At 42.2% G+C, this 19,952-nt stretch overlaps 1 protein-coding gene across 18 annotated transcripts in view; it reads left to right on the top strand.

Moving 5' to 3' along the window:
* LOC108711672 (protein transport protein Sec31A) overlaps positions 1 to 19,952 on the top strand; it is a 232,555-nt gene that overhangs the window by 143,627 nt on the left and 68,976 nt on the right. For 16 of the 18 annotated variants that reach the window (XM_041591387.1, XM_041591395.1, XM_041591430.1 and 13 more), the window contains one exon: positions 13,314 to 13,403. The exons of the other annotated variants lie outside the window; for them this stretch is intronic. In XM_041591387.1, coding sequence (XP_041447321.1) covers positions 13,314 to 13,403 — 90 coding nt within the window. The remainder of the gene's footprint in view (positions 1 to 13,313; positions 13,404 to 19,952) is intronic. 18 annotated transcript variants of the gene reach the window in all.

A 19,952-nucleotide genomic window follows, 5' to 3' on the forward strand; every position in this document is an offset into this window, starting at 1 on the left:
GTGACATGATTTAATGTTCTATGCTGCAAAAATGTGGAATGTAAATGATTGTTGTATACTCTTTCTTTTTTTGCTATCTGTTCTAATAAAAAGCTACATTAAAAAAAAGATAGAAACCTGCTGGATTGTAAAAATAAGATGGTGGGTGCTTTATGACACCTGATACATTTTGAAGAATGGAGAAAGAAAGCATCATAGATGTACAGTGATAATACTGCACTAGTACAGCCACTGGTAGCGCTATGGCAATTACAAATTAGTTTCGGACCGTTACTTACAGTATAGTTGTACAAGAAATATGATGAATTGGTGGAAGGTTACAAGCCAAAGAAATTATTTAGATAATGGAATATTACCCCAGGGTTTACAAATACATCTTAAGCTAGTGTCCCATATCACAAGTAATGAATAACTATTTTCTTCAGTCAATGAGCCTTCTATTAGATTATGAGCAGACTAAAGCTCCCCATAGATGCAACGATTCTTCTTGCCGAACGAGTGATTTTAGGGAAGCCCGACCAATCCTTCGAAATTATCGTGCGGTTAGTGGTATTTGAACGATCGTACATCTAAGATTTTTCGGCCGACATCTGTCGGGAAATTGATCGGCCAGGTCAAAAAATCTTTGTCGGTCCCAGTGCAATCTATCTGTTTGCAGGGCCAAGCAGGCAGCTCCCCTTTGTTTTCCTGGCAAATTGGTCTTTTTAGTTGATGGTAAATTCGTAGGATCGTACGATCGTTCTGAGAAGATCGTGGTCTCATGATCAGGATCAGATCTTTTAAAAATCTCAACGTCTATGGCTTAAGTCATACATTAACCACAGTACAACAATCTAATATTCAGGGTTAGATGACCTACCATAGTTCCTTGGTATCAGATTTTTGCACAGCAGTGATGTAGTTCCACACAATCCTTTGCTACTAATAACTTTATTTTGGAGAGATGCATATCAGCACTGTTATTCAGTTAATGCAGGAACATGGAGCTATAGAGAGAGCTCTCATACACTTACAGGAACAGGAAATTACTCACTATCTGGCAAACCTTCCAGAACCAATAAGAAATCACTTACATAACACACATAGGAAATTGCACATGTGGCATATGCATTCTGGGAACTGTAGTATTCTGTATATCATAACTAACATATAACAAATCTGTAATAAAGATTCAACAGATGAGGATCCTAAAGAGATCAACAAATATAAAAAAAAGCCTACCTTTTGAGGATCTTGAGATCTGTGACTTTGATTAAAGTGAAACTATAGTGAAAATAAAAATTTAATTTAAGCTTTAGCATACTGAAATTAGAAACTTTCTAAATACAATAAAATAAAAATTCGGTACCGTTTCTGAAATAATCAAGTTTATCTTCACTATTCCTCTCTCAGGATCTGCTTCTCCTCCTTCTTCATTCAGGAGCTGGGTGTACGATGAATGATCCAATATATCTTATAGGGGGGGCTCACTCTATTAAAATCACCAGATGTCTTTACACGCAGAATTTGTGCAAGAGGCAGTTTTTTTTGTTAGATTTTGTTTGTACTAGAATCTGTTATTTGAGTGAGCTCTAATACATCTGCTAGGAAAGGGAGCCCCCTATAAGTTTTATTGGGTCATTGATCTGACAACCAACTGCTGCATGAAGACAGAATGAAGAGAAAGATGCAGAGAGAGGAATAGTGAATATAAAATTGATTATTTCAAAATGCACAATGCAGATTTTTTAATTGAATGTATTTAGAAAGTCTCTTACTTTAGTATGAGGAAGCTTATATTAACTTTTCATAGTTCCCCTTTAAGGTTAAATCCAAATATAATAATGCATTGCTCATAGTAGGTTAGTGAAACACAACAACAGTAACTCTCCAAACAGTGGGTAGTGGAATGGTTCAACTTTCTCACTGTTCTCACCTGTTAGTGACATTTTATATGTCATGGGGTCACTCACCACTTCACAGACTGGCATTGTATTTCGGTTTGCTGGTGTTGTAATATACTGCTGTATTTCAGCCTCTGACCTGGACGGTTGTCTCTCTACACTGGTATACATATAGATATTTGGTGCTTTTTTTTTTTTTTAGAAAACTGAACTGCATTACAAACTATTAAAAATCACTAAAATCATTAAAAGTAGCTATGTTTCCATTACCACGTCATTTTAAACAAGCAGGACACTGATCACACCAGCTGAGGTTTGCTCTGATTAAATCATCTTTAAGACATGGGAACAATGGAAAACCTATTTTTTTTTTTTTTTTTAAAAAACCGTGTACGAACATATGGAGCCCCATTTATCAAAGCTTGAATTTCAAATTCATGGGAATTTTTTCTATTCGAATATACTCACAATTCGACTGGGAGGTTAAGAAAAAATTTGAATGTCTAATATTCAATTGAATGGTTCCGACCTGAAAATTAGAACCTTATTCAATTCATATGGGAAATGGTTGTTGCTGGTTACTGGATGAAATACAGTACTGTTAGGGCATGTCCGAGGGCTGGAGAGGTCACTGTATACCGGGTGGCCATTAGGCACCAATAATAATATATGCTTCATATGTAATACAGTGAAATCGTTCGTGGAAGATTTTTTATTAAGCTGCATTGGTTGATGCATTCCTAGTTTGTAGATAATTTTGTTTCTGCATAGCCTAACCTAGCTCTGTATATAACTTGCTTAACTACAAATGCAACACTATTTTCACAGCTAATAAGATACTTTACAGTTAGTGACCACATCACATCTAACAAGCTTTGTATATTTCAGGGGGGCACAGACACTAAAAATGTTAAAACTTTATTAGAAGAATGTACACTAAAAGAAGAACAAAGGTCTTTGCAATCATCTCAGGGGATGTCCTACTTTCCTGGCAGGCTGCAGTACTTCATTTCCCATCTTCCCCCTGTAGGGTGGTTTCCTTAAAATTTATGTCTTATATTTTATTTTTCTGCGCAAGCGACAGAGGAAGTTGGGGCGAGCTGGCCGTCTTGGTAGCCTAGGGTGCCCGGCTGGCCTGGCCCGCGTCTGGAAGCAGGAACTACAATTCAGCTCGCAGCATACTTAAGAGACATCTGAAGGGGCTTGATAAAAGGCTGGAGGAGCTGGAAAACTAGGTCTTTGCCATGTAAACCCCAATAAAGGCATTTTTTCTTTATTTGGTGCTGTGTGAGGATTCTGTTCCCCTTTTAACCAGCAGGTCAGGCACCAGTGGATGATGTCCAATGAACACAGCACACCCTGGGCCCTTTTTTGTTCGATGGTCCAGTTCAAGGGAATGGCACCCTTCAATATACTCCAAGGCAAAATTACTTTAATAAACACACAAGAATATCCTCGCTTGCATTGTGTCCTGTGTGCTGGTAATTTTGCCTTGGAGTACCAGTGGATAAAGCCCAGTTTCTCCATCCCCTCTCTCTGTTCTCTTAGCTGGTTTTTCTGATATCCACAGTTTTTGCACTCTTCCAGGTGACCAGACTCACAAGTCTGCTTACCCCAATCCTGGCCCTTTTTTTGCCTGCTTCTGTTATTGTGATTGCTTTCCTTCAAAATGTTCTGAGTCTCTTTGCCTCTTCAGGGGTAGAAATGCCACTGAGATAAGAGCAATCCACCTCTGAGAGACTAGGAGACTTTCTTGATTTGCTTTGCCAGTTGCGAAATAGTAGACTAATCTTAACCATATATCTGGCTTCCTTGTACTCCAGAGCATCTGTCACCTCTATAGCCACTGGCTGCTATCTCTAGCTCAAAAATTGATCTCCAGAAAAAAATGAGAATGAAAGGTAAAATAAAGTGAACTGCATTTACACAATCTAATTACAATAGCTGTGTAAAACTTACTGTGCGGTTATTGTATGTACTCTGCATTTTTAGTTTCTGAAAGAGAGAGGGTTTTTTTTGTAACCTGTGAAATCCTTTTCCCTGGTCCTCTCCTACTCGGTACTACCCAGATTAGTCCCTCCTATTGCCCTCCATCAGAACAACCCTCCTACATAATTTTCGAGTACACATATACCTCTCTAGCCCTTACCCCCAGTGTATTTTTGGTTCTTCTTATTCCTGCTCCAGCCTTTGGCGCTCAATTTTTTTACATTTTAACTGTGTAGTAGCGAGGGCCTGCCCAAAAGCAGTCCCGGAAGTGGGTTTTTCCTCTTTGCAGACTGCAACTGGTGGAGCTTGTTACTTACCCTATACCTCAGGTTGAGATTGCAAGCCACTGCATTTGCCTGTTTCTGTAGCCTCACCAGCCTGCTCCAAAAAGTGGCTTGGCTATTAATCCCAGCAGTCAGTCCTCCTGTTCAGAAGCAAGTGTGGGATGAGGAACTGTATTTTCGCGGGAAACAGGGCTGCCTACGACATGTAGTCCTAGATGCCATGTTGTTGGTGGGCAGAAATTACGTCAGAGGCAGCGGGGCCTTATATAGAGTGTTCAGGTATATGCAGAAGGCTGTCTGTCAGGACACTCGACACAGATGTGTCTGTAGGGCTGCATTTAGGAGGACTGCGCTTCAGTTCTGGTGAGCTGGAAGAATTCTTTGTTTTTTAGTGGGACTCAGGGTTGCCTGCTGCAATGTTGTTCTTGTATTTTTTTGCCGTTTGTAAAGATCCTGATGATCCCGGCCACCCCAAGTCTATTTTTTTAAGTAAAAAAAAAAAATTCAATACCTATCTCTAGGTGTCCGAGATATGGGATTTGGTGGGCGACATGGGTACATCCCTAGCTGCCTTCAAGTATGACTGCCCCAAAGCATAAGGCCTTCAAGACCATCCTGTTTAGGCTGCTCGGAACTGGCGCTGCCAAATAAGAATCTCTGCTGTACATGCTTATCTGAAGTAGCAGGACCTTCAGAAGTGTTGGCCTCAGATTAAGGAAGCTGTGGCTCAAGAGATGTCAATCTGTAGACCCAAGCCGACCTTTGAGTTCTCGTTACATGAGGACATGGGAATAACAATAGCAGGGCATGGTGTCATCATCAGAGGATGACTCAGAGGATGATGCAGCCATGTTTGATTTTTCTCTAGTGGGCTTCGCTCATCCGAGCTGTCAGATCGGCACTGGAACTGGAGAAAAGAAAGGAGGGAGCTACTTTATCTTCTTTCCTGCTGGGGATTAAGAAAAAAAGCCATGTCTTTCCATTCCATTAAGATGTGAACTGCATCTAGCTTGTCAGAAAGAAAATGCAGACTTTTGCAGGTTTAATGGTAACAGAAGAAAACAGGAACAGGCCAAAATCAAATACAAGGTCAAAATGAAGTCATTAACGCAAGAAGGAAAGAAATGCTGGAACAAGATCACAGGAACAAGAACACTGGCTTTCAGGAACAAGGAACGAAGGTTATCCAGGAACAAACAAAAAACATTCAATGACTCAGCCCTGAGCAAAGCTCAGGGCTGAAAGGCCAGGCATTAGGTTTTCCTCCCTTTCTTATGAGAGCCAAGACAGGAGCGATATGTGAGGAGATATGCAGAGCCAGGGTAGCCCCAACATTACAGGAGCCGAGGGACAGTCTATTTAAAGAAAAGACAGTTTCTCCTGATGTAGGGATCCGACCGACAATGGAAGTTCCCCTGTTGTCTCAGAGATTATCTCCAAAGTCAGCAGTCGATCATAAATCGACCAAAACCCTCAGGGGATTAGATAGAGGGAATAGAGGAATTCTCAGGAACTTGGCAAAAGCGACATCCATGAAATTTCCTGCACCCCCGGAATTAAGAAAAGCGCATACATCGATAGTCCTATCAGGCAGCCGAGTTCTTTTGGGGAGCAGGCTCAATGCCACCCAGGTAAAATTCCCCAGTTCTACCTGAGCTCGGAGATCCTCCCAACTTCAGGGGACAACGATTGGCAAAATGGGCTTTTCCACCACAATATAGGCATAGTCCAGCCAAACATCTCCAGATCTCCAGCCAGCCAGGTGCATCCGACTGGTCTGCATAGGTTCCTCCGGGGGAGTTACAGGAAGAGGATTGACAGGATTGGGATGGAGGGATCTCTGAAACCATGGTGCCAGACCATGCAGGAATCTTTTGCTTTTCTCCTTATCGGACTGGTGCTCCCTGAGGCGAGTGTCTACCTTGATGGTGAGAGTAATCAGGTCTTCCAAAAGTTCAGCACGATCCCTGGAGACTAAGTTGTCTTTGAGTCTAGTTGACAGGCCTTTTTTGAAGACTGCTGCATAAGCCTCATTGTTCCAGTTAGTTTTCAGCCGTAAAAGTTCTGAAATCAATGGTGTACTCACTGACACTGCGGTTCCTTTGCTGGATCTGTAGCAGTCAGGAAGAGGCATTAGCTACACGACCACGGGCATCAAACACCGTACAAAAGGCTTGGAGGAAGGCCTTGGCATTGAAGGTCAGAGGAGAATTTTTCTCCCAAAGGGGTGTTGCCCACTCAAGCGGTTTCCCCTCCAAATGAGACATCATATACCCCACCTTGGCACGTTCGCTGGAGTACTGTGAGGGTTGAAACTCAAACTGGATCAGACACTGAGTGACGAAACCTCTTCAGGCTTGAGGATCCCCATTATAGCAGGGCGGTGGAGGAATGGGGGTTCTCATCAGCTGATGAGGCCACAGAAGGATGAGTAACTGCAGCGGGAGGATTTCCCGGGACCGAAGAGGTGGACGGCATATGGGTAAGGAGAGTGTCCAGTACTTGCTTAATGCAGATCTGCTGAGCTCCATAACTTCCATGCGGTATGCCAATCCCCTGAGAGCTCTTCTGACATTAGGCATAGCTTCCTCAGTGGGATCCATGGCCCGATTATACTGTCAGGGGGCCTATCGGCTCCCAGCAGGAGAAGTTCAGACCAAGGAGGAAGCTTAGGGTTAAAGTCCAAGTTTGCAGTATCCAAAAGGTTCAGACGTAAGCGTAGTCAAGTTCAGGCAAGTGTTCCATAAGGCAGATGGCAAGAATCAAAGTCAGGGTCAAGCCAAGGGTCAGGAAGCTAGGAACCAAGAATTCAGGAAATTAGGAAACCCAGGAACACGATTCAGCAATTCCTATCGGGCATCGATTTGTGACCTGCAAAGTTTGTGTCTGGTGCGTGACATCATCACGCTGGCGTCGTTCCACATGGATCATGGGCGCCGCCATTTTGGAAAGGACACCACGGAGACAGGAAGATCCACAGACGACAGGTGAATTCAACAGATCATCAGCCAGGGCTAGTCACTGGAATTTCAAAACAATCCCCCACTACCATCTTTTCGTCATTCTTCAGTGCCAAAGAATGCCAGAAAGAGGAATGTTCTCAAGGAACTCTGCTAGGTCAGCAAGAAGCGATAATATCCGGTACCTCCACAGGAGACATCAGGGGCTTGGCGTCCAGTGTTCAACCTGAAGGAGGTGAACAAGGACGCATATCAGCAGATCCCGACCTGAAGGAGGTGAACAGGGGCCTACAGGTCCAGTGTTTTCACATGGAGGTGACAAGAAGCAGTCAGGTATGCGATTTCTCCAGCTGATTGGATGTGCATATTAGACATCAGGTACGCATATCAGCATGCTATCCTCATAGCTTCCTGAGATCAGAAGTACTTGATATTTGCGGTAGGAGACCCGGCACTGGCAGTTTCAGGTGCTTCCATTTGGTCTTTCGACAGTGACAAGAGTATTCTCTAAAGTCATGGTATTGTTGGTGGCTCAATTGAGAGAGGAGAATTCACATTTTTCATTATTTAGACGACCTTACTGTGATGGCTTCATCCAGAAGGCAAGTGGTACACCATTGGGATGAGGTGATTTAGTTTCTCCAGTCTCAAGGATGGTATTTCAATTGGCAGAAGAGCCAGTTGGAACCAACACAGAAGATTGTGCATCTGGGGGCAGCCCCGGACACAGTGGAGGGTCAAGTGTTCCTGTCAGATCAGAGACAAAGGCTAATTCAGCAGGTAATCAAAAGGTGTTAATGAAGACAAAGGTACCTGCGAGTCTGATGATGAGGATGCTAGGAATGATGTCATCTACAATTGGCCCATGGGCCCGGTGGAAGATGATGGTACTACAACAATGCTTCCTTCAGCAGTGGGATGACTCAGACAGAACTCAGACCATGTTTATCTCACAAAAGTTGATCTAATACTTGCAGTGGTGGAGTTCTCCACAAACCTTGGGGAAGGATGTCGCTCTGTTTCCCGGGAGGTGGAAGTTACTGACAATCGTTGCCTCCAGAATTCGAGGGTCAGTTGGCACAGGGCAAGTGGTCCTATCCATTACCAGAGATACCATCTGGAGATCAGGGCAATGGGACAAGCAACAGGGGGGTATTCGAAGCAGATCCTTACTGAGAGAAGTAGAACCTCTTTTCATCTGGGCAGAGGAGATGCTAGCAGATTTATCAGCAGTGTATATCAGAGGAAAAGAAAACCGGCAATCAGACTTTTTAAGCATGCAAAGATCAGAGAAGCACGATTGGGAGTTGCACCCTCAGATTTTCAAGAAAATTGTGAGCCAATGGGGCACTCCAGCAATCCACCTCATGGCAACTTCCAGGAACTCTAGATGCATGCTGTTTTTCTTGAGGGCACTGGACCCAGGAGCATTAACAGTGGATGCGCTGTTACAGAGGTGGCCTATTTTTCTTCTCTTCCTCTGCTTCCGAGGATAATCCAGAAGATAGAAGGAGTGGAAGTGGTATGCATTGCTCCAGCATGGCTGAGAAGGCCATGGTTTCTTCATCTAATGCAATTAACAGTTGAAGCTCCATGGAGACTACCAAGGGAAGGCCAGTGCTGGTGCAAGGCCCAGTAGTCCATCCAGACCCAGGTCCTTGGGCTCTCACGGCATGGAGACTGAGTGGCACAGGGTCTGTCATACCAGGTAATCCAAACCCTCTTAAAGTCCAGGAAGTCTGCTACAAACAATAGGTATGGCAAATTGTAAGAAATCTTCTTGAAGTGGGGTGAAGGCCGAGGAGTCTTTCCTACATCCGTTTCCATATCAAACCTGTTAGAATTTTTACAGTTGGGCTTAGAAAAAGGATTAAGTGTCAGCACACTGAGAACACTAGTATAGTCTGTATCAGCTTTCTCGAGTGTGAGATGATCCCAGAATACGATAATTCAAGTTTCTTCAAAGCAGCTATAAGGATTCTTCCAGTTAGAAAGCCATCCTGTCCACAGTGGGACCTGAAGTTGGTACTCAAGACATTGACAGTTAGCCCATTTGCTCCATTTTGCATTAATCGTTACAAACCTTGGTTTAATTCCCTCCCAATATCCAGTAAAGTTTTCTTCATCCTGGGTAGTACTGAGTAGGAGAGGACCAGGGAAAATTGTATCATACTTACTGAGATTTTCCTTTCCTGGTCCTCTCAGTATCGGTATGTGTCCACCCTCGGCAAAAAGTAATGAGAAGCTTGGGACTAGACACTGGGGGTAAGTGCTAGTATTTGTGTACTCGAAAATTACACACACAAGGAGTATAGGGCAGGCAGGGTATTGCTCAAACATAAGGAGCATAGGGCAGGCATGATGTGGTGCACACATGGATCATAGAGCAGGCAGAGTATGGCATGCTGTAGTCAAGGAATTTCGGTTAACCGCACACCAACACCACCCTTCAAGTATTAATCACCTGGTGCACAACGATAGAGGCTTCGTCCACCTCAAAATTCCATAGAAAAGACTTTCACTGGCACACAGGATTTTTAGCTGCAGGGCAAGCCCTTGCAATTTTTTAATGCAGTGCAGTTGCAACGTTTTGGGGCCACGCCCCTTTGTCAAGCACAAAGGGGCGTGGCCCCGAAACGTTGCACCTGCACTGCATTAAAAAATTGCAAGGGCTTGCCCTGCAGCTAAAAATCCTGTGTGCCAGTGAAAGTCTTTTCTAGAGTATGGCATGCACAAGCAGCATAGGACAGGCAGAATAGAGCAGGAGACAGGTAAACCTGTCAGGACCACTCTAAGATGAACAGTTCATACTGTGCCACATACAGTGGGGCTCATTTATCAACACTGGGCAAATTTGCCCATGGCCAGTTACCTATAGTAACCAATCAGTGATTAGCTTTTTGAAGCCAGCTGCAAGACGAACAATGAATGCAGCAATCTGATTGGTTGCCATGGATTACTACCCATGGGCAAATTTGCCCAATGTTGATAAATGACCCCCAGTAACACAATGCTGGTGCCCCTCCAGCAGTTTGTATAAAATGTGACCACTTTCTGTCTGGGAATAAAATGTGAACATTACAGGGCTTTAGGGGTGTGAAAAATATAGGTGTCACTGTGTAAACAATAGAGGAGGGATTACAAGTGTGAACAGTGCAGGATTTTTTAATGAGGTGTAAACAATGCAGGGGCCAGTTAATCTCAGTACAGATATCTTTAACCCTTTCCCTGCCAGCCATTTTGTCCTAGATGCGAACATCTACTGCCAAGCAGTTTTTAGACATTTTGTACTCTTTCACTTTAAGGGCCTTTCCTGGGCGGTCTTTTAGTTTACCCAGGAAAACAATATAATGTTTTTCTCAGGACAACCTGAATTCAAAATATGCAAGAATTTCGGTGGAATTCTACTTCTGTAAAAAAAATATAGGCTTCTAAGTGTCTAATAAAATGAAAAAAATCATGTTTCACAAAGAACAATCACATATATCAGTAACATCATTTATTTTATGTACGAGAACACAGACGATTTGGAAAGTTCTATGTCTTCTGAATGCGGAAATACCACATACAGTATATATAGTTTTATGGAGATTTCTCACTTGTATAGATCAAAATCTACAAGCAGTACACTACCAAATTTCCAAAGCACCACTCCCCAAACAGCATACTTCTCATTTCAAGGTCAAACATTCCACTAACAGTAGGTTTACCCTAGAAAACTACCCATTAGAAAGAACAGATTCTGGAGAATCAAAAATGGGTAAATATATCTATTTACTCCAAACTACCAAGTTGCAATTGTTTCCTAAAGTTATGAAGTTTTATAGAAACTGGTGAATTTTTTGTAAAATTACCTCAAAGCTTCCACTCTACAGCATCATATCTCCACACATCATTAGATATCAATATAAAACACCCCAAATATGAAAGCCTGGGGTCCACTGAACAGTTTTATGCCCAATATGTATAGGTTTACCTAAGCATGTGGTATATAGTGGCCCCAAAATGTAGACACCCCATTTGAGCTATCAGTTCTGTAATTCCAGATACTGCAAAATCAACACATTTACATAGTTGGGGGGGGGGCACAGATAGAAAAAAGTACATTCGCCCCAGGAAAACATTTATTTTTAGACTCATTCCCCAGAATCCAAATTGTGTATGCATGTCTTTCTACTCCAAAGCACGAAGCCGCAAACCCTTCCTAAATTTGAAAGCATGGGTCCCCTAAACAGTTTGATGCCCAATATGTAAAGGTTTACCTAAGCACATGGCATATAGGGGCCCCAAAATGAAGAACCCCCCCCCATATGGTCTTTCATTTCAGGTACTGCAAAATCAACACATTTACATCGTTTTGGGGGGGGGGGGCAAAGGTAAAAAAAAGTATGTTTATCCCAGAAAACCATATATTTTTGGAAAGTACACTTTCCCCCGAATCCAAATTGGGTAAGCATATCGTTCTACTCCAAAGCACCAAGCCGCAAACCTTTCCTAGATTTGACAATTTTGGTGACATTTCCAAAACTCACCTCAAAACTTCAGTCCTGCATGATCATATTTCCCACATACTATTAGGTATCAAGATACATCACCCAAATTATGAAAGCCTGTGGTCCTCTGAACAGTACGATGCCCAATATGTATAGGTGTACCCAAGCACGTGGCATATAGGAGCCCCAAAATGAAGACCCCCATATGGTCTGTCATTTCAGGTACTGCAAAATCAACACAATGACTACTACTGAACAGTTTGATGCCCAATATGCATAGATTTACCAAAGTATGTGGTGTGTACGGACCCCAAATGAAAAATTTGCATATGAATTTTCACGCTGGCCAACTCAGCTACTGAAAAGAGAGCCCCAAATGTGCATTATGTGCCGTAAGACCCCCAAACTGTAAAAAGACCCCCAGAAAACCATTTATTTTTGGAAAGCATATATTCTGGTGGATCAAACTTAAGTAAAATATATCTTTCTATACCAAAGCACCAAACTATACTAAAGCAAAACTATACTAAAGAACAAGGAACAATAATGCAGGGATAAAATTGCAATAAAACCACTAAAATAGCCTAAATCAATGAAATTACAAAATAACTGATCTGACAGCGTAATTAGTGGCCAAAATCGATTATCCAATAGTCACGCTGCCAAAATAACAAGTTTTTAGGCAAAAAAACTTCTAAAAGTTGTCTGAGTGTGTAAATACATGTAAATAAGTGTACAAAAGGAAGCAGGTGTGCTAAAATAAAAAAATAAAAAATACCAATCTTTACTAAAATGTGTGTGTAAGTGTATGTAAGTGCATGTAATTGTGTAAAAAACGTGAGTTGTGGCGCAGCAAGAAGTGCATGGGCGGCTCTGCAGGGAGGAAGAAGCTAAGTGAAGTAGCAGATGCTCCATGTGATACGCCTGCTACTTTGAGGTCGGATCTGCAACGATCGAGGTCGCAGATCCAACTTGACAGTCCCCTAGCCTCGTTGCCTAGCGGTTCCCCACTCTCTGCGGAGATAATGCAATGCATAGATAAAGCTCAGCTGCTAAAGAATGCTGTACGTTCTTGGCAGCCTGAGCATTTGCCTGCCAGCACGTACACGTACGTGCTTGGCAGGCAAAGGGTTAAAGCTTACACAAGGCAAGCATGTGGGAGCTACGCAAGGGAGGGATCATGGCCAAAAGTGGACCGCAGGCCCCCAGGTGGACATCATTGTTCTATATGGTTACTGTTCTGGTTTAGATTAAGTTTGACTTCTGGGTTGTGTCAGACTTCCAAGAGAGGTGGAGCCTGCCCTGCTTGCCAGCACCCTGGGTGGGCTTTCACTTAAGGGCCTATCTATCATGCTGTGTAAAACATTGGAGAAAAATATCACTGGTGATGTTGCCCATAGTAACCAATCAGTAGTTTTCAACAGTGATCTACACATTAGGAAACAAAAGCAATGATCTGTTTGCAATGGGCACCATCACCGGTAATGTTTGTCTCCAATGGTTAACACAGCATGATAAATGGGCCCCTTAGTGTCTATTCCTCCTGGAAGGTGAATTCAACTCTTTAGTTCCTGTGGTCTATTTTAGTGAAGGGAAAAGGAATTTTACAGGTAAGAATACAAATTCCTCTTTTAACTATACAAGTAGTGCTGTGTGATGGGACAAAATTGTTCCAGTGATATGTTATTTCTTTGTTTAATTCAGGCTACAATTGCCCCCACCGTCACTTGGAGTAACAAAAACCCTACTGCCACTCCCAGATTTTCAGCAGCTGCCTCCTCCTTTGATACACAGGTATTAAATTGTGATCCAAGCCAGGTCCACCTCTTTTTTTACCACTAAATTTGCCATGCATATATGCATTCCCTCAATCAATACAACATTTATTTACTTTATTGAGTCTCTCTATTGCATGCTGTTGTAGGGATAACCATTCTTAGGATTAACATCACTTTTCCTCTTTAAACAGCAAATCTTTAAAATAATGTTTGTTTCGTTGTATCTATTTGAAATCCTTAAAGGGATTCTTCACCTTTGAGATAACTTTTAGTATGATGTAGATAGTGATATTCTGAGACAATTTGCAATTGGATTTCATTTTTTATGAATAAGAGACTGGAATATGAATAGGAGAGGGCCTGAATAGAAGGATCAGTAATAAAAAGTAACAATAGCAATACATTTGCAGCTTTACAGAGCATTTATTTTTTAGAAGGGAGTCAGCGAAGCCCATTTGAAAGCTGCAAACAGTCAGAAGAAAAAAGCAAATAACTATAAAAAAATAATGAAAACCAATTGAAAAGTTGCTTAGAATTCGCCGTTCTATAACATAATAGTTACATAGTTACATAGTAAAATTGGGTTGAAAAAAGACATCAAGTTCAACCCCTCCAAATGAAAACCCAGCATCCATACACACACCCCTCTCTACTTTCACATAAATTATATATAGCCATACCTATACTAACTATAGAGTTTTTTTTATCACATTAGCCTTTGATATTATGCCTGTCCAAAAAATCTTTCAAGCCATTCTTAAAGGCATTAACTGAATCAGCCATCACAACATCACCCGGCAGTGCATTCCACAACCTCACTGTCCTGACTGTGAAGAACCCCCTACGTTGCTTAAAATGAAAGTTCTTTTCTTCTAGTCTAAAGGGGTGGCTTCTGCTACGGTGATCCACTTTATGGGTTAAAAGGTCCCCTGCTATTTGTTTATAATGTCCTCTAATGTACTTGTTAAATGTAATCATGTCCCCTTGCAAGCGCCTTTTTTCCAGAGAAAACAACCCCATCCTCATAATTTAAGTCTTCCATCCCTCTAACCAATTTACAGTAGTTGCACGTCTCTGCACTCTCTCCAGCTCATTTATATCCCTTAAGGACTGGAGTCCAAACGGCACTGCATACTCCAGATGAGGCCTCACCAGGGACCTATAAAGAGGCATAATTATGTTTTTATCCCTTGAGTTAATGCCCTTTTTTATGCAAGACAGACCTTTATTAGCTTTATGTACTTTATGTAGCCACAGAATGACACTGCCCAGAATTAGACAACTTATCTACAAAAATCCCTAGATCCTTCTCATTTAAGGAAACTACTACTAGTCTGGCAAGATCTATTACACATAAAACCATGCCAGCCCACACTCATAGTATTATGATTTGCTATAAAGTCCACTATCTAATCCTTTATTAACCCTTCGAAAAGCTTTCCTACCATTGACGTCAGACTAACTGGCCTATAGTTTTGAGTCTGAGAACAGGATCCTTTTTTAATAATAATAATAATAATAATAAATGTAATAATAAATAATAATAATAAAAGTTACCATAAAGGTAAGCCACAGCTTTAACCCTTTAAATGCCAGCAGATTTCACATTTTGGTTACGCGAAATGCCAGACGTTTTTGAAACATTTTGTGCTCTCTCACTTAAGGGGCATTTTCTGAGGGGAAACCTATAATTTACCTAGGAAAACTATACATTGTTTTTTTTTTGGGAAAACCTGACCTTTCTAAATATGCCTGAGTTTTCATGTATTTCCACCTCTGCAAAAGATTTATAATGCTAAATACCTAAAAAAAGTAAAAATTCCTATTTTTCAAAGTATATGAATTCATACCAGAAAAATATTTCATTTTATGCATGAAAATAAAACTGATTTGAAACGCCTTATGTCTCTCGAACGTGCCAATGTCAGATATGTATAATTTTAGGGAGATTTAGGACTTCTGTACAGCAAAAACTGTTACCGAATTATGAAAGCACGAAGGCAGGAAAAGATATACTTTAGATTCCAAGGCCAAAAAATCCTGAAACAGTAGGTTTACCCCAAAAAAAACATATAGTTTTGAAAAGTACACATTCTGCTGATTCCAAAATGAGTAACTATGTCTCTCTACTCCTAACTACCAAACATCAAAGCTTGTCTGAACAAAGCATTTTTTATAAAATGCTTTGTTCAGACAAAGCATTTTGCATCAAAATTCGGAAACATCACTTCAAAGGTTTTATTTTGCTGCTCTGCATATCTCACACTTTATTAGGTACCAAGAAAAAGAACCCTGAATATGATTTCAGGTCCACTGAACAGTTTGATGCCCATTGTGCATAGGTTACCAAAGTATCTAACATTTAGAGACCCCAATATGAAGTTAGTACATCCGAATTGTCCAGGACTTTACTTCAGCTACTGAAAAATCAACACGTTGACTGCATGTTTTGTGGGGTAAAAACACAGAAATATAGGTTTACCCCCAAAACCATATATTTTTGGAAAGAACACATTCTGTTGAATCTAAAATGGGTACTCATGCCTTTCTGCTCCAAACTACGGAGTCGCAAGGCTTTCCCAAAATGGTCGGTTTTGGGGAAATATCTGACAATTGCCGCAAAGCTTCAATTTTCCAGTATCATATCACCCATGTGTCATTACGTACCAAGAAAAAGCACCCTAAATAGGATTGCCTGGGGTCTTCCAAACAGTTTGGTACCCATTGTGCATAGGTTTACCAAAGTATCTTGTATATAGAGGCCCCAAAATGGTTATCGCATACAAATAGTCCTGTGGGTTCCTTCAGCTAAAGAAAAACACAGAGGAGAAAGCTCTCTGTTTGGTGCTGAATTAAGCATTGAAATCCCTGTTTAAGACAGGATTTTTTCTTTTCAGTTGTGTGTGAATGTGTTGTCCACTTGGTGGGTGAAATTTGTGAAGTTTTGAGTTGATTTTCTTTACTAAAAATTGATTTTTTTTAATCCAGAAGGTGAGTAATTGCTAGCCCAGTTCCCTTCACTTCCTCTGGGCTACAAACTCACTGTTAGATTCCCTAACCCTCTCCCGCATCTGGGTGTCAGTTTCACTTGTCTTTTCCTGCTGTTTCAGCACAAATTGTTTACTTTTTGTACAGATTGAGTGGTTATTTTGATTTTGCACTCAGTTTTGTGAAGAGAGAAAGCCAAAGGGAGAAGGATTTAAAAATATAAAATCTTTTCAGCAGCAGCAGTGCAGCTCCCAGGCACCTGCTCACATTAACCCTCTCCCTGCTAGAGCTTCTCAACTATTTTTTTGTTCATCAACAGTATAAAGCTTTCTTTTTTTGTGGGTTGTTTTGTAAAATAATGGGAGGGAATAAAAAGGAAAGTTATAAAAGTTTTTAAAAAAAAACCTCAGAGTTCTAAAGCAAAAGGATCTGAAAAACCCAGCTGTAGCTCTGCAAGGAAACACCAGTCAGAGTCCATATCAAAAAGTCCCACTGCCTCTACTTCTGCTGCTGCAGCCAATGTGACCCCTGCTAAAACATTTGCACAGGCAATGGCTATTGGCAGCAACCCAAGCCAAGTCACTGCTGGGGTAGAGCAAAGGAGCATGGCGTCAGATACCTAATGTCAAGTGTTCATGGCATAGAGGCTTATATAAAGGCTGCAACTGAAGTGGTGGGCCCCTCTGCAATAGTGGCAGCAAGTAAAATGTATGAGAAAGCCATAATCTTTGCACGTGCACTAACTGCAGTTCATACTCTGGTGCAGAGGGGTATCACAGTGGGAGGGAGTTATGTCTCTGTAGAACCCCTAGAAGGATTGGGCACATGGGTGGTTTTATCTAATGTGCCCCCCTTCTGCAAGACCACTTGTTGTATCTCCACCTGCAAGCCCTTGGGGAGTTAAAATCAAATATATCTAAAATTCCCCTGGGATGTAAGGAGGGCAGACTGAGGTGCATCCTTTCCTTTAAATGGCAGGTGCAACTACTAATAACTTGTGGTCAAGACACTATTGAGAGGTATTTTGGGGTTCAGTTTGAAGGGGTGCTGTATAAAAAAACAGCACAGAGGAAGTGAGGTGCTTCCTTTGCAAGAACCTGTGGCACACTCGTCAGAGTTGCCCCAAAGGGCATATTAAGACCGCAGCCCCTATTCCTGCCCCCAGTGCCTCAAATAAAACATCTTATCCTGCTGGGACTTTTTCAGCAAGGTCCTCAAAGGGAATATCTCCTTCACTAAAGAACCTCAAGGTGCCTGTTACACAACCCACCTCTACAACATCCAAACCTCCTCCTTCTTCACTGAAGATATCTAAGGCTGCAGCATGCATTTGCAGCAAAAGAGAAGGTGGGAAAAAATGTCAATGCATCCCTCAGGGCCATAGTTGTTCCTGCCACAAAATTGTACCCCTGTTATGGGCACCCCTGACGGTGTGGGGATACCCATGATTGCAATACCTGTTGGGTTGGGGCAGATAGTGGCCTTTCCTCTTCAGATGCCAAGAAAAAGAGGACATTTAAATCAAACTGGCCAGTACCTGAGGAATGGGCATCAGTGGTTAATGATGGAGCACCCCCATCCAAGGGTAAAAAGGGCAGCAAAACATCTGCTCCTCGTGTGAGGACATTGTCTGGCCCAGCTGTTGATCGCAATCAACCGGTGTCAGACCATGCACTCTTGCCTCCAGACCAGGTGGGGAATAATGAGGTTAATGGTCTGCATGGCTTTGAACATGGCAGTGTGGGTCTCCCCACAGAGTCAGGGGTGCAGCATCTGCCTCAAAATAATTTGAAAAATCTTCTCCTGGAGTGTAAAGGGACACCTACTGAGACTCCTGCAGAGTGGGCAGTCAGTGTTCCTGAGGTGCTGAGATTTGGGAACTACAACCAGCCTCAGTTTTTAATGCCTCAGGGTATTTCACTCCAGGAGGGGGAAAATATTGGGCTAACCCCCATACAGGACCCTGCAGATGAGACTGCTGGGGAGGATGGTGAGGGTGGAGTTGTAAATACGGAGGATGGTAGCCAGACAAACTCTACTCTTCATGCTAAGATCTCTCCTCCCTTGTCTTCCACTGACCTCAATGTTATTGCCATCCAGGAGGCACAGGAGGCAGTGGAGAGGGCAGAGGCTAACCATCGTGCCTCCAAAGCTCCCCCTGTTGCTGAGGAGCTAATTGTTTCTGTTGCTTCTGTGTCAAACACTTCCAAATGTGTTTCAAGTGAAGTTGAGGGAACACATGAGCCATTGCAGGGTCTCCAGAAAAGTGATTCTGATTTTCCTGCAACATCTTGTGGAGAGATTCTCAAAGCTCTAGAAGAGAGGGGAAATTATCAATCCCCTCAATTGTCAAAAGATAATACATTAAAGTCATAAAAGAGGCCAAGAACTATGGAACAGCGGAATATCTCTGTATAATGAAGTTTGACAAAAATTTTTGTCTCAAAAGACCTTGATGAGGGTTAAAGCACTTCCTAACACTCAGTAATGGCCTTTAATACAAATGGCTGTCGGAACCCTTTCCGAATGTTTAAGGTACTCTCCTTAATTCAGTAGTAGGGTTTGTGCCAATGCCACAAAATAAATATAGTTGGTACTACTCATAATAGTAAATCAAAAATAATTATTAAGTTATTCTTGGACGATTTACTCACAGTTCACCCCAGTCCCAGGGTGCAAGTCCAGGACAACGTTCCGAAAAGAGATGTGGATGCCTCCAACAATGATAAATCAGTCAGTTAAAATAATTGAAACATTTATTCTGATATAGGAAACAAGACCTAACGTGTTTCGTGCCTGTTGGGGCACTTACTCATAGGCTCACAGCCTATGAGTAAGTGCCCCAACAGGCACGAAACGCGTTAGGTCTTGTTATACTTTCTAAGAAGGGGGATCTCCACCTTATTAAAAACTGGAGACCAGTCTCACTGCTCAGCACAGACTAAGATCGTGGCCAAAGCTATCTCACTCAGGCTCAAATCTGTGCTGGCAGAGGTGATTCATCCTGACCAGTCCTATATAGTCCCCGGTCTGACAATTTTTGATAATGTCTTTCCTAATCCGAGATCTGGTCTATCTCTTGCTTTTCTCTCTCTGGATCACGAGAAGGCATTTGACAGGGTAGATCACCAATATCTTAAAAGCACTCTGCAGGCCTATAGCTTTGGCCCACAGTTTGCGGGCTACCTGAAAACAATGTATGCCTCTGCAGAGTTAGTTAAAATCAACTGGTCTCTGACTGCACCTCTGGCCTTTGGACGAGGAGTTCGGCAAGGATGCCCCTTGTTGGGACAACTGTACTCGCTGGACATTGAGCCCCTCCTGTCTTCTAAGGAAAAGGCTCACGGGACTGGTGCTCAAAGAACTTGACATGAGGGTGGTTCACTCAGCCTATGCTGATGATCTAATTCTTGTGGCCCAGGACCTAGTTGATCTTGAGCGGGCACAAGAGTGTCAAGAGGTCTACGCTGGTGCCTCATCTGCCGGGATCAACTGGAGGGTTCTCTACAGGTAGATTTCCTGCCTCCTGCTTTTCGTGACTCATGGGAGAGTAATATCATTAAATATTTCGAGGTCT

This window comes from Xenopus laevis, chromosome 1L, assembly GCF_017654675.1.
Source record: "Xenopus laevis strain J_2021 chromosome 1L, Xenopus_laevis_v10.1, whole genome shotgun sequence".
Taxonomy (NCBI): domain Eukaryota; kingdom Metazoa; phylum Chordata; class Amphibia; order Anura; family Pipidae; genus Xenopus; species Xenopus laevis.